The sequence below is a fragment of the Mesoplodon mirus genome (genome assembly GCF_964341445.2).
Source record: "Mesoplodon mirus genome assembly, chromosome: 4".
Taxonomy (NCBI): Eukaryota; Metazoa; Chordata; class Mammalia; order Artiodactyla; family Ziphiidae; genus Mesoplodon; species Mesoplodon mirus.
Window position 1 is genome coordinate 53971596 of NC_138979.1, and position 15351 is coordinate 53986946.

The 15351-nt window shown below is 51.3% G+C and overlaps 2 protein-coding genes across 2 annotated transcripts in view; one reads left to right on the forward strand and one right to left on the reverse strand.

The window, feature by feature from the left end:
* Positions 1-325: 325 nt before the first annotated feature.
* Positions 326-3767, forward strand: FBXL22 (F-box and leucine rich repeat protein 22; the record flags this gene model as incomplete). Its single annotated transcript, XM_082618707.1, has 2 exons — positions 326-834; positions 3422-3767. Exons 1-2 carry the CDS (start codon positions 500-502, stop codon positions 3765-3767), a joined length of 681 nt encoding a protein of 226 aa, XP_082474833.1. The 5' UTR covers positions 326-499.
* Positions 3768-9872: 6105 nt separating this feature from the next.
* The window catches only part of HERC1 (HECT and RLD domain containing E3 ubiquitin protein ligase family member 1), a 213134-nt gene continuing 207655 nt past the window's right edge, over positions 9873-15351 (reverse strand). Inside the window, exons 77-78 of the mRNA XM_082617315.1 lie at positions 13699-14004; positions 9873-10515 (exon numbers count right to left, since the gene is read on the reverse strand). Of these exons, the coding sequence (XP_082473441.1) occupies positions 10330-10515; positions 13699-14004 (492 nt within the window). The 3' untranslated portion in view covers positions 9873-10329. The remainder of the gene's footprint in view (positions 10516-13698; positions 14005-15351) is intronic.

Below are 15351 nucleotides of genomic sequence, written 5' to 3' on the forward strand. Positions count from 1 at the left end.
AAACCGTCACCCTTAGCTCTTCATAGACAGCAGGCTTCTTCCTACTAAGAGGAGAGCAAAAGATTCATATTGATGTCCTAGGAAATGAAAACAGATACTATTTACAATTAGAGTCCCTCCCAGTGAGTAGAGACTGCAAACCCAGACAGAGGTGGTCCAGCCAGCACCACAAATGAAAATGCCAAAAGAGCTCTCCGCGTGACACCGTGGTCAGCTAAAAGGAAAGAAAGCCCTTTTAAGGAAGCTATTTAACTTCAATACGCTGCTTTTCTGCCAGGATTTTCAATTCCTCAGAACATAAGCCGAGCCATGGACTGCTGCACGTATGTCTGGGTCTGGGCTCCCCCCCTCTTCAGAGCAGCAGCACCAGTTGTTGGCCAAAAATAAACACCATTCCTCAACCATATATGTCCACCAGCCCAGAGCTGGGGGGGTGGGGAGCAGCAGGAGGTAGGTCAGGTCCCTGGGCTCCAGCCGCACTCCGTGGCTGCTGTGCACCATGCACATCACCCAGCTCAACCGCGAGTGCCTCCTACACCTCTTCTCCTTTCTGGACAAGGACAGCAGGAAGAACCTTGCCAGGACCTGCCCCCAGCTCCAGGACGTGTTTGAGGACCCCGCACTCTGGCCCCTGCTGCACTTTCGTTCCCTCACAGAACTCAAGAAGGACAACTTCCTCCTGAGCCCGGCGCTCAGGAGCCTCTCCATCTGCTGGCACTCCAGCCGCGTGCAGGTGTGCAGCATCGAGGACTGGCTCAAGAGCGCCCTCCAGAGGAGCATCTGCAGCGGGCACGAGAGCCTAGTCAGTGATTTCCTCCTCCAGGTGTGCGACAGGTAGGCCGCCTCTGAGCAGCGCTGGCATCCAGAGCTCTGGGAGGCTTCCGGGGGTCAGGGAAGAGCAAATTACAAGAGCAAGATGGCTTTGCTTCAGGGAGCCTCAGACTAGGCCCAAGACAGACCCTCCAGGCCTGCCCACTGCGCAGTCCCCAGAAGATGGATAAAATCCTGGGGGAAACGGGCACCAATCCTCCTCTTAGCTTCACAGGTCCTGGAGCTGCTTCGGCAAAGAGGACGAACTTGTCTTCAGCTGTCCCTGTGTTTCAGGCAGCTGTCCTCCGTGGCAGCCATTAAGTGCTGGGTGGGTCCAGCTGGGCCTTCACTTTCAAGGTCAGGCTCCAGGAAGAGGTTTCTAGATTCAGCAATCAGCTCACCCCTCCGATTTGCCCCTAGCAAGCAAACCCCAAGACCTGTGAAATGCGGCTGAGGAAGGAGAGCTAGGGTGCTCAGCTCTGGGTTAGCTAACCAAGCCAGGCTCCAGAAGTAGGGGTGGTGCTAATGGTTTCCTTATTAAAAACTCACTAATCTTCACGGTACCTGAAGGAGTTTCAAATGAGCAAACCAGAACTCTTGACAGGTTGTGTGACTTGCCCCAGTCTAGGATTGCCAGATATTAGCAAATAAAAATTCAAAAGGCCCAGCTAAATCTGAATTTCAGATAGACGGAATAATTTTTTTGGTGTCTGTCCCAAATACATCCTGTATTTGACCTGTCAACCCCACAGAGGCTTAGCCATGGGTGAGACTCCCTTCACAGTCACAGCCTCCTGCCTAGAGCAGTCCATGCAAGAAGAGACTCTCACTGAGACTTTACCAGTCCTGTCCTGCCTTTGAGGAAAGACACCCCCTTGTTTACTAACAAACTAGGTTCAGTCAGCTTGCTGCCACCCAAGTCTAACAGCTGCTATATTCTGGCAGCCCAACAAGGAATGGAAGGAAATAGTGTACTGGCCTCGCCCCACCTATCTTTTTTTTTTTAAGGCAAGAGAAGAAAACAGAAGATGGACTTGGGGCTGGTCCCTGGTGGGACCATGCCATTTTGATGAGCTTAACAAGGCTCAGAAATCAGACTGGAAGGCGATATGTATGGGGTGAAAGCTTGCCCCGAATCTGCTGCATTCTTGTTGTAGGGGAACCAGGTTTAATCCCCCAAACCAGCAAGGTGTCGACTGGACCTCCAAGGCCACTGTCTAGGTACAGCAACGGTCCCAGCGTCACCAAAAAAGCAAAGGGCTCGGGGCTGAGTCCCCCAGTTCTGCTACTGTCCAACCATGTGACCCCAGCCCAAATATTTAAACACTTTCAACCTCATTTCTTTTTCTGTAAAATGGGATAAACTACCTTATCTCACATGCTGGAAGGATTAAATTGACAGTAGCACTGGCACATAGTAGGTATTGATAAGAATGCACCAAATCTAGATCTGGCAATCAGCTGGGGAGAGGGGTTGTGAGGGGAAAGCTGAGGATGGCTGGGCAGGGAAGGAGCTGGCTTTTTCTTTCTCTGGTTTCTTCCTGCATCAGGATTATTTTAAAGGTTCTTAGAGGCAGGGATCATTTAACAGCCCTGGGGCTTAAACACCTACCTAATCCTTACCACCACCCTGAAAGTAACAGTTTCTCTGCCTGACAGATGAGGAGGTGGCCCAGCAAGGTTCGGACATTTGTCCTGGGTCAGACAGCAACTATGTCACAGGCAAGTCACTTGAGCTCCCTGAGCCAGTTTCCTCATTCATGAAATTGGGGGTGGAAGGTTGATATGAAGACTTAGGAAGTTGTGTGGACTTGGGAAGACAGGATGCACTCGGTGTGTGGATGTGGCCATGACCAGTCTGTTTTAGTTCCTCACCTCCTTGCTCTGGGACAAGGGAGCTGAGCTGGCCCAGGCAGGTGCAGTCAAGGGGCAACGGGGGAGGCTGATGGGGAGAGGGAAACCCCCTGTGGCCCGACTCCAGCTCCCTCTGGCTACAGGAAGCCAAGGCCTGCACCCGAGACAGGTCCTTCTGGACTGGAAGCGGTCTGGTCCTGCTTGCTCCCAGGAAACATGGGTTATGATAGCCTACAGAAGGTCCTGTACAGGTTCCAGACACCCTATATCTCGCTTAATCATCACAACAACCCCACTGGTAGGCATTATTCCCTCCGCGCCACCCACCCCCAACACACACCCCCAGGTAAACTAAGGCTCAGCGAGTGATTTAATCAAGGTCATGGCGCAAATAAGCCAAGTCCAACTTTGCTCAAGATCGTTTCCCCCAGCAGATGCTGGTAAGGTTGGGGCAGAGCCCCCCCACCCCGCCAAAGCTTTCTGGACAAGCTACCTGTGTCCCTGACTGTACCCACCTCAGGCCTGGGTCTAGCTACCTCCGGATCCTGGCCTGTGACAGGTTGGCATCCCACTGTAGATGCAGTAACTGCCTCAGTCAACTGAGCTGAAACCAGGGCTCTAGAACTCAGAGCACTAGAACTCAGAGGCGTGCCCCGATGGCCTCACGGGTTGGAATTGTGCGGTTGCTAGCCGCACGCTAGCACTCTAACCGCACCCTCCTCGGCCCCGGCCCGCGGTCGCCGCGTTCTCTCCGCAGGTGCCCCAACCTGGCATCCGTCACGCTGTCGGGCTGCGGCCACGTCACCGACGACTGCCTGGCGCGTCTGCTGCGCTCCTGCCCGCGCCTGCGCGCGCTGCGCCTGGAGAACTGCGCGCGCGTCACCAACCGCACGCTAACGGCCGTGGCGGCGCACGGGCGGGCGCTGCAGACGCTGCACGTGGACTTCTGCCGCAACGTGAGCGCGGCCGGCCTGCGCCGCCTGCGCGCCGCGTGCCCGCGCCTGACTCTGCGCGCCGAGCACAGCGCGGCCATGATCCCCGATCAGCCCCAGCGTGGCCTGCGTTCGCCCGGCGCTGCCCTCCGCAAGCAGCTTCTTCGCTAAGCCGGCCGGGCCGTGGCTGGGACACCAGCCCTGGGCCTCCGGGCGGGAGGAGTGGCCTACATTGAACAACAGCCCCCAGACAGCCGCCACATCCTCAGCCAAGACGGGGATACGAGCGCCTCCCCCACATTACGATTTTATACATTGGCTGAGTGCAAGATTTGATGGCCAGATGCTTGAAAAACACTCGGGTGTTTCTCACTAAACACCAGCACCCTTCCCTGTCTCCCGTAAGCACCCGGTTCTCCGCCTGGCGCTGCGCGGGAGCCCTTAGCCCATACTCCCCGGCTAAGGCTGCAGTTGGTGGGGAGGCGTGGCCGCTCGGAGCTACCCGGGGGCGCGTCTCCGTGCTGCACCAGCGGGAGGAGGGGAGGCACCCCGGGCGCCGGGCGCTAGAGAGCCATCGAACGGGTTTACCTAGAGGCTTTGCTCCGCGCCCACCCCAGCCCGCTAGCCTTTCATCTGGCAGACGCATTCCTAGCAGTGACTGCAGACGCGATTTTAGAAAATTCGCTTGTTGCTGTGATTCTTTCATAAACTGGATTGTTACCCTTATTTTCTACCGTTCTCCCATCATAAAGGGAAACAATCATTGGAAAAACCCCAAGTAAAGACATAAAAACAAAAGCATCAGACCTGGTTAAATCCTTGGTTAACGAAGCCATTAAAAGGCAATGCAAAGTTAAATTTTTACCTGCTATATTTGCTGAACGTGGGCGCACGCCTGGAGTTCAGCTTCAGGGCTTTAGTCACTGGTGCCCCACGTTTAGCCACCAAAGGAAGGGCTCTCAGCCATCCTGCAGCCTCCTGGTTCTAGGTACACGGGGAAACTTTGGGGAAATGGGGAAAGGAGGGAGAATGGTGGAGTAGTGGGTGATACTCACACCCTGGCTCCTCCCATCACCAGCTGAGATCAAGGCCCTTTAACCACCTGAGGCCAGGTGTTTCTTCTTTGTGAAAGGGGCTCTTGATGCCTACTCACGTTGTTGGGCTGCACGCCACAGGCCTACAAGGCCTGCGCTTGTCCAGCTTTAAGACTGAAGGAAGAGCCCAGAGTCAGCAGCAGAGACATCAATGGTTTAAAGGATGGAAGAATCTTACATGTCTGAAGCAAGGTCCTGGAGCGACGCCCCACTGTGTGCAGCTGATGGTGGGCAGGACATGGTGGCAGTCTTCACTTGGCTGGGGGGGAGGGGAGATTACCAGTTATAGGGGAATTGATGTCAGGTGAGCTCATTAGTTACGAGGGAAACCAATGGAATGGCACATCCCTCCCCACCCCTTTGATAAGAACAGCTTCAGCTGGGGCCTGGGACAAGAGCAAAGGAAGATCAGTCATGTGTGTAAGGTGAAACAGGCACTGGTCAGGCAGGGGATGTACAGAGAGCAAGAGAACAGCCACCTTGAGAGGCCTGACCATACACGTGGGTTCCTTAATTCGTTGCTCCAACATTGGGGAAACAGCAAGGAAAAAAAGACATTCTCATGGAGCTTATGTTTTAGTGGGGGAAGAGACAGTAAGTAATTGGTGTATAAGAAGATAAGTACTGGGGAAGAGGGAAAATACAGGATAAGAGGATATTTGGGAATTGCTGGAAAGGAAAAAGCAACTTAAAAGAGGTTGACCAATGTAAGCCCCATTGAGAAGGAGGCATTTGAGAAAGGAAGTGGGGGAGAGAACGGTGCAGCGTCTGGAGGAAAATATTCCAGACAAGAGGGAACAGCCTCCAGCGCAAAGGCCCCAGATTAGGAGCATGGCTGGTGTGTTATGGCTGGAACAGAGTGAGTGAGAAGGGAAGGTAAGCAGGAGAGGTGATGAGAAAAATAAGGGATAAGAGGGGCTTCACCCAGGCCTCAGAGGTTATGAGGATAAAATGAGAGCTGGAGATCGCCCACTCAGGCCACCTCCAGCAGGTCCCAGGGCCCCAGGAAGATGATGGTGAAGGCTCAGAGGGGCTGAAATTTCTCTAGGCAGAGCCTGTGGGCAGGCAAACAGCACCCTACCTCGCCCAAACCCCTCAAGGGACTGCCGAAGGCCTCAGTTGCTGCCCCTGGGCCCCTGGTTAGACCATCCCTTAGCCCAGAAACCGGTAACCGCACTGACCCTGGACTGGCATAATACTTCCTCATCCCTGTGTGGGGAAAGTCAGCCCTGCCAGGCCACCAGCTGCAGTGGAATGCGAGGACCTACTACTAGCCTGTGAGACCTAGGCGTCCGCGTCCTCTGGGTGATTTTCTAGTTTACCCACCGTTGCTCTGAACTCCGGAGAGAGGCTTTGCAGGAAATTAATTTTTCAGCCACTACTGCAAACAATGTTGAAAGAAAGCTTAGGCTTCCAGGGACTTAAATGTTTGTTTAAAACAGAGCCACTTAAACCCCATGGCTTTGCCTTCATCACCTCTGATAAGCCCCAATTCCCAGAGGTCTTGTTTGCCCTAAGTTGGTGCTTTAGTCTGGGGAAAAACAGGACCCTGGTTTCTAGCTCTCTTCTGACCAAGGGCAGGTCAGCCCTCTTCACACCTCAGCTTTCTTACCTGTATATTGGGATAGCTAGAGAATCTTGCTTGCAAAGTTCTCTTAAGGGTTATGAGACTGTGTTTGTAAAGCAACCAAAGGTTACTGTATATCCAGCTGGAAAGCGGGTAACCTACATTCTCCTGAGGTTCCTTTTCCCACAGAAGCTCTTTTATAAATGAGGGTCAAGTTCCCCTTGATGCCTAGTAAACCCTCACGTACCAAGACTAGTGATCACAGAACGAAAGCTGTGCTGACAGTTGTGTCCGGTGTTGTTTCGAGGGCTCCAATTAGACCCTCCCCCCTGCACAGGACCTTTGGGTCCCTGAGCCCAGGCCCATCTGAGGTACTCCTGGAAGGCAGGCACTACTCTCCACCCTGCCTTCTAACAGTCCCTGTTCATTCACATCACCAGGCCCTGAGCAAAGGCACTGGACAGAACACAGTGCCCTGACTTAATCTAAAAACAGCTTTCAAGGTCTTCTCTCAGATTTGCATAGAACAAGGGGCACTGCATGCTTAATTAATCCACCAACTCATTCATCTCACAAACATTTACTGGGTATTGGGCATGGGCTGGGCCAGGCCCTACCTCAAGGGAGTCACTCTAGTCAGAAGACATGCAGCTGGCGTTGAGGGGGGTTTGGAGTGCTCTCCCAGCTCTGCCAGCCGTAACTTCTGACAAGTTATGACTTCTCGGAGCCTCCATTTCTCTATTTGTAAAATAGGACCCGTACACTCTCTGTGACACTGCTGAGTTTTTGCCTAATTGTATACTGCCTGGAAGGCAGAGGGTAGGGAAAGGCATCCTCACATCCACAGGGGCTAGAAAAGCCAAGTGCCCAGCAGAACCCAGAAGAAGCAACACTTGATGGAGGACACAGCCTTTGAGCCGAGACTGGAGGACTGACCCCAGCTCCCATAAAGTTGGTATCAGCAGCAGGCACAGCTCAGGAAGACAGGAAGCCCAATCCATGTCCAGAGAAGGGCGAGCTGGGGGAGATGGGAGCCTGACCCAGAGCCACTTGGAAATGGCTTGGGGATTATCTGTGCCCTCACAGCCTCCATTAGAACACACCACAGACTTTGCCCCGCTCCTGAATGCTAACTCTTTTCACTCTCAGTTTTGGCCAAGGCAGCCAAAGTGAAAGCTAGTGGGAGGGTGCAGAACCTCAGCACTGGGGCAGGACAGTGCCCCCTCGTTGGGGGCTGGCCCCAGTCACCACATCATACTGGCTAGTCGGCTGACCCTCAGCGCCAGCAGAGGCTGGGGCCACATGCTCTGAAGTCAGGGGCTCCAGATTGCTCCCTAGGAAGCAGAGCCTGCTGGGGGGTAAATTGTGCTCTGAGGCTTGTCTTAACAGGGACACACTGGCCTGTTTTGGCACAGGCTGAATGTTTGCAGGGGGCTGACTGAGCCCCCTTAACTCCACCACTGGCATGCTGACAGGAAGCCAGGACTCACAGCTCTCATCTGCAAGTACCTGTGATCCAGCACTTCCCCTCTCCTGACCTCGAATTCTTGGTCTGTAAAGGGAGAGATCATCTGATGCCTTAGTTCTAGGATTCCTCCAGCTCTGGGATTCAATGCCCAAGACTTGCTTTTTGCTAAAAACCGAGCTCACTACATATAGGTTTCATCTCGCTGGCAGTGCTGGGCAAAGGCCACGAAGCTGAGAGGCCCAGAAAAAAGCTGCACCTTGAAAGGGCCTTTAAGGAAATCTAAAGGCTAGGGGGTCAAAGTTTCTTGAGACTTTTTAAAGGTGATAAAAACTGCAAGGATTTGTTAACTGAATGAGTCTAGCAAAGAAAAAAAAAAAGGCCTAAGCCTCTATGGGGATTGAAAGTGAACTATGCAGGGGGTGGGGGGTGAAAATAGCTGCACTAGGCTCATTTCAGCTCCTCACATCAGGGACTCACACCTCCTCCTCTCTCCCAGAGCTTCAAAAGTTCAGAGAATGAAGAAAAATGACAGGTTTCCAGCAAAGAAATGGCATCTGTTATAAAACCAAGGTGTCTGTGCAGGTCTTCCTCGCAGAGTTAGGCCTCCTGAGAAGCCACCCGTTAGGCCTGACAGGTGGGGCCTGAGCATCAGCCTGCTGCGGGTGCCCTTTCCCCTGAGTCCAGAGGGAACTGGGGCAGCAGAGCCCAGAGCCTCATGAAGGTCAAGGCCTTCTTGTGATTTAAAACAGTCTGAGACTGCAGACGTAGCCTTCAGCTCGGCACACCCTCAGCCCAGCCCACCAAAGAGGGAAGAGCTACTTGTCACGGGGAGCCAGCCCAGAAGGCCCGAAGAGACTCCTTTTGGCACTGTCCAGGATCTCAGCAGCACACAGAGGCCGTTCTTCGCTGAGAGAAGTTCCCTCCTGGCCCTGAGGCCCGGACAGTGCCTTCCCACCCCCCAAGTGAGTGCTTCAAGCACAAAGACCTTCACCACTGCTTCTGACTGAGCTCTCAGATCAAGTATTAAAGGCTCAGAACCCCCTGCGGGTCCCCAGAAGCTGTGGTCTCCTTCTGAGACACAATGCCAATTGAAGCCTCTTTTCCATAAAACTGAAATGTCTTCACTCTAAATATTATTAGATATACTCACTGGGAAATATCCATGCACCACATCATCTTAGCCAACAAAACCACATCTTCCTTCCAATTTCTCTTCACAAACACACACCTTTTACCTTCCTGGTGGAAAACAAGTGCCTGTAAGGCTGTCTGGCACCTCATTTGAGCAGGCTGTCAGCCTTGACCTTGTCCATGAAGTACACTGGAAGTAGCGTGTGGCATGAAATTGTAGTGGATGAAAGAGAGAAGCCACCCAAAGGCTGTGCCCTCTCCCTGTTCCCACTCGCAGAGCCTTCACAGCTGCTCTCCAGATAGCCCTTTCTCCCAGGACCACATGCTCATTCTGACATGCCTGAGCAAATGAACACATTGCCCAGGGCCTTCAAGGTCTGGGTTTAAGCACCAAGGGTGTAACCCCTTCCCCAGTCCCCTGCACAATTCCCCACCATCATTCAAGGACATAAAAGCCACGCATTAGTTCTCAAATTAATCCACACATTCACATGGTCACTCATTCATGTATGCTAAGTGCCCACTTGGCTGCCCTTCCAGGGTAGATGACATGTTATTGTAAACGGCCCCGCTCTTTAATTCCATCACTGGATCCGCTGGCTCCTCAAAGGGCGGTGGGGGTGGGCAGTCAGAACTGTATCACTTTAGTTAGTTTCCTCCTTGCCTAGTAGAGCTGCATCCCGTACCAGGTATCCTGGGGCTGTTCAAGAAAGGCTCCTATTAGCATATTACACTTTAAGCCAGCTACGGAGAAGGAGGAAGCATAGTGCTAAAGGATGGACACAGGGACCCTGTAGTGAGGGAACACAGTGAGAGACCAAGGATGACAGAACCAATGAAAACAAGAGCTTTCACCTCAGGGGGCTGCTATACCCATGTGGCCCTCTGCTCCGTCATTTCCAAGCAAAGCCCAGTGTGAAGGAATGTTTCTGATGAGTCAAAAAGCTGTCAGAGTGAAAGTAGTCTGAAAGCTCATTCTCTCTTCATCAAAGCTCCAATAACAAAAGCAGCCCATGCACTGATTCCTGAATTGGCTTTATTTCTCTGCATAAGGAACCCTGCACAGGCAATTCAAATTAAAACAAAATAAATATATGAATATTCATGTAAAACTGTCCTTTCTAATGAACAATTATACACAATGTACAATTTCATGTTCACTGGGTGGGTTTACAAAAATGTACCATTCCCAACTAAAAATGCACCGAAATGGTTCCATGCAAACTTATCAAAAGTGACCACAAATATGGAGGGAAAAATCTGACTTAGAGCACTTTGTCTTTTTTTTGTACAATCACAGAAAAATAAAAACATCTAATTTCTTTGTTACATTTAGAGTAACTAAATGTGGCCACTGTTTATAATGTTGGTTTATGTTCCTAAAACATCTATTAGTTACCATAAAAGTGTATCAGCATTAAGTTGGAAGTGAGCATTATTGAGAAGAAGGAGGGGCGACGGCACCCTGGGTGGTCAGTAGTCAGTGTCGGAGCCCTCAGCGTTGTCCACGTTTCGCGAGAGCATGTAGTTGTCCATGTCGATTGAGCGGCAGTTGTTGATGGCGTAGCGTAGGCGCTCAGCCATGACCAGCTGGCTGGAGTAGGGCGGCAGTCTCAGCTGGAAGAAGCAGGTCTGTGAGGTAGGCAGACTGTCGTAAGGCTGTGGAGAGAGAGACCCAGAGCCGTGACTGCAGCACTGGGGTATCATGGGGGAAGCAGGGCTGCTCATCACCACCACCCCCAAAGTCAGGAAAGCACTTCTCCCTGCCTTCAGGTGGGCTCCACGGACATGACTGACTGCACGGTCACCTGGAGAGCAAGCAGAGACTTGGCAGTGGCAGGAAGAGTGCAGGCTCTGGTGTCCTGTGGCCATCTAGCTTTTGGCGAAGATGCTTCTTTCCTCTCCTCACTCCTCCAAAGCCCTCACGTGTGAAATGAGAATGAGCCCTGACTGGCAAGGGTTACCTGGTAGAACACACTTCGCACAGTGCCTGCCACGGAGTAGGAGTGCAACAGAGTTTGTTCCCTTTCACCAAGAGGCTGCAAACTTGAAGCTGCTGCAGGGATTTCCCCAATAGAGCCAGTGAAATGGAAGGAACAACTGTAAGGGAGTCACCACACTCCTCCTCCCCTCCCCGTCCTCCTAGTGAGCACTCTGCCATCCTTCACCTGCCATGGCCACCAGCACACCGCTCAGATGAGGAAGGAGCACTTACTGAAATCCCAGCCCAGCCCTTTAACCGATGGTGATGCAGTCGTTTAAAATGATAATTATGAAGATTAGCAGCAAAACAGAAAAGTGCTGGAGATAGACTGTGAGGTGGAAAAAGCAGAATACAAAATTCTAAATGCGTCATGCAAAAATGTATATGCTTGAGGAATTACACAAAGGTGAAAGGTGAAAATGGCTACCACTAGGAGGGACAGGATTCCTGTCCCTCCCTGCAAACACTGTCCTGCCTTGCAAACACAACTATTTTCCAAACTATCTGTAATGATAATGATATACACTGTTTTTATAATTGTTTTAAAAAGTAGTTTTAAAAAAAGAACCCGCCCTCTCTTTCTCGTTGAACTCCTTGAAACCAGCCCTCCTCCTCCTCGGAACTCGACATCAGGTGAGTGCATTTCTAAGAGGTGGGAGATGGAGGGCCCAGAAGCTCAGCTGTGCCAGAGCCAGTGATGAATGCAGAAAAACCTCAACCCACAAAGACATTAAAGGGGAATGTCAACAGGGGGCTCTGATCTGGAAACTAGAGAAATGGTTTAAAAGTCACAAAGGAGAGACCCATAGTGGTCAGTTTTCTGAGGCTAAAACCCCCCAGGCAGGGGATTAATAGTGGATTAACTCCTGGGATGGCAGGGTAGCCCAGGACAGATACAAGGCAAGGCTTTTTTCCAGAGCTGAATAGAAGCAAACCATTTCCTCCTCCCCATCTTTCTCTGAAGCAACAAAACAGATTTACAACTTACAGTTTCTGGCAAGTCACATCGAAAATTTACAGAAAGGCTCTTTTCATAGCCTTTCCTGTGCATGGCCTCTCCAGCAAGCCCAGGAGTGGAGCCCAGGTAGGCAGCCATAGGAGGCAGCAGGGGAGGGATGGCTTTGACTACAGCAACTTTCAAGGGGGTAGTTATAGGAAAAACACCAGAAAGGCAGATACTGAAACCTGATGAAACTGGTAGGATGGGCCCTTGAGTGAGGAGGTCCTACCTTCCTTACTGTTTCCGGAATAAACACCATGGGCCCTGCTCAGGGGACTGCCCAGCTCACAGCGGGTGGAGGAGGAGAAAGAGGGAACACAGACAGGTCTAACTTAATGTTGGGTTCGAGGAGTGTACCAACTGTCCAGGAGATGGATATAAGAAGATCTAAGTCTGCCTGGAGGAATAGTCAGGAGGCATAGGAAAGCATCCAGGAGGGCTTTCTGGAGGAGATGACATTGGTATTGGGCTTAAATGGTGAGTAATTGCTTGCCAGGCATAGATGGAAAAAGATGGGAGGAGAACTTACTAAAGCAGCGGGAACAGCCTGCACAAAGGCACAGACATTTAAAAACAGTGTGACCTTGGGAGTTCCCTGGTGGCTTAGTGATTAAGATCCCAGGCTTTCACTGCCGTGGCCTGGGTTCAATCCCTGGTTGGGGAACTGAGATCCCGCAAGCCATGTGGTGCGGGCAAAAAAAACCTCCCAAAACAAAAAACCAAAAAAAACCCCAAAATAAAAAACAGTGTGGTCTGTCAGGAGAAAGGCAAGCAGCCCATGATGGCCAGAACATAATAAGCATCAAGAGGTGATATCAGAAGGCGGGGCAGAGGCCAGACTGTGGAGGTGTTGAACACTGCTAAGGTGGCTGGCGTTTATCCTGGAGTCAACACAAGGGGCTGTTGAACGGTGTGAAAGGAAAACAGTGACGTGGATAGAGGGGTGCTTGAGAAAGATGACTCTGGCAGCAGTGTGCATTTAAGCCTCTAAGCCCTTTTATTCCTAAGCCATCTGTCAAAACAGCAGCTGGGCTGGAGCTCTGCAGCAGGGACCTTTCATCAGGCTGCAGGGAAGCTGCACTGCCTGCTCCGTAATGCACACCACGCACGTAGCCACAGAGCACGTTATTGCTGCTCCCTGTGTCTTCACGTTCCTTCTGGAGCATGTGCACTAGTTAATGGTTAGTATCTTCATGAAAACAAATAAACAAGACTGCGTCCCAGTGCAGAAGTCACACAATGAAAAAAGCATAGGAAATATGAGGCAGAGGCAACATGATGACCCTTCTGCCAAGCTTAGCTTTCATTCAGGAAGCTACTGGAAGATTCAGTGAAGGCTGTTGGTTGTAGTGTGCTTCCTGCATCCATTTAGGACTTTAAAAAAATAATAATTTATTTATTTTTAATTTAATTAATTAATTTATTTATGGCTGTGTTGGGTCTTCGTTTCTGTGCAAGGGCTATCTCTAGCTGTGGCAAGCGGGGGCCACTCTTCATCGCGGTGCGTGGGCCTCTCACTATTGCGGCCTCTCTTGTTGTGGAGCACAGGCTCCAGACGCGCAGACTCAGTAATTGTGGCTCACGGGCCCAGTTGCTCCGTGGCATGTGGGATCTTCCCAGACCAGGGCTCAAACCCCTGTCCCCTGCATCAACCACTGTGCCACCAGGGAAGCCCCATTTAGGGCTTCTTAAAATTGAAGTTATGTGATGTTTCTAAACAAGTTTTTGTGCTTGATTTTTTAAAAAAATCTGGAAATTCCAAGCATTAAATTGGCAGGCCTACTTGAAGCCCAACATGCAAGCATCAGGGAAGCAATAAAGGCACACATTACCAAGGAAGAAAAAATATCTTACTTACTCTATCAACCTTCATGATCTGAAATCTCTGAGAAATATCAGCAGTGTTGGCTGGTAGTCGAGATCTTCCAGACACAAACCTCATGAAAAGCACCCGCTCCTCGTTGGAGAACTCCTCCAGGGTGTGCCAGAACCACTGCACCAGCTGATGCTGCTCATCCACCTCCCGGTACCGCACCACTTTCTTCAAGACTTCTACAGAGATCTCGGGCATCCCGCACACCATCTGCTCCAGCTGCTTTGCTGTGAGGAGGGACAGCAGCGGCACGGGGACAATCCAGGACATCCCTTCTCGGACCGCAGCCACCTGCTCCCAGGAGAGGTTGTTCATTCAACGTGTGCGCATAGACTGAGCACCCATGGTGGACCCAATTGGGCCGGGCACCTCATGCGTGCTCATCTCCTCCCAGGCCCTCTACTTGTCCCTCAGAACTAGCATGACTGCACACGGCCCAACCTCCTTGCCTCTGACCCTATGTTAGAACTTCTCCCTGCCTGTAGGACTCATACACTCCTTCCTGACCCAGTTCAAGTCAATCCAGGAGCCCACCTTCCCTGCCCCACAAAATCCCAGCCCGCTGGGGCCTTCCCTAATGCCAACCACACTCCTAATCACATACGGCCATGGGCTGTTAAACTGTGCTATGTGGGATATTTGGTCTTCTCATCAGGGTAAGAAGCTCTTGGAGGATGTGTCTAGAGCTTCTACTGTTTTTGTAATTTATATTTTCTTTTGAAAACAGTTATATCCTTCCTGTAAAAATCATTTGTGCTGATTGTAAAAGACAAAGAAAAGTACAAAGAAGAAAGTAAAACTGTGAAATCCTTTTGCAGGAAGGCTGCAAAAAGGACAGAAAATTTGATCAGGAGATGGAGATGGGTTCTGTATCCCAGCTCCACCACTTCTTTTTTTTTTTTTTTTTTTTCTTTTTGCGGTATGCGGGCCTCTCACTGTTGTGGCCTCTCCCGTTGCGGAGCACAGGCTCCGGATGCGCAGGCCCAGCGGCCGTGGCTCACGGGCCCAGCCGCTCCGCGGCATATGGGATCCTCCCAGACCGGGGCACGAACCCGTATCCCCTGCATCGGCAGGCGGACTCTCAACCACTGCGCCACCAGGGAGGCCCTCCACCACTTCTTTTACGTTAATTTTCTGATCTGAAAAATAAGGTAAATAATTGCTGCTCCCATGATTATGACAGGTATTTTAAATGAGTCTGTGTGACTGGGCAGTTAGCCCATGTTAGCACAGTGCAGAAAACAGGTCAGTCAGGGAATGCCGAAGGGGTGCTGCCAGAGGCTGCCACACAGTCTGTTTGGCAAAACCCCTCCAAGGCTGTGCAGTATTGTGTACTCTACACACAGACCCATCACTGTTCCAGGTTTGTTTCATAAATAACTTCTCCACTCTTGGCCAATTCAAAACCATCTACTGCAAACAAGACCAAACCAGAGAACCTGAACACGAGCCACAACTCGAGGAAGGCCCTGGAGTTATGATTGCACAAGGTTGTCATGCCCAGGGCTAAGGAACGGAGTGGCAGTGAGGGCATTCTCTACTGACAGTAAAGGGAATACCCCAGCCAAAGTCTGCCAAAAAACAAGCTGTTTGCCTGGTAGGATACAAACCAAAAGCTGTCTGGAAAAAAAAAGGCTG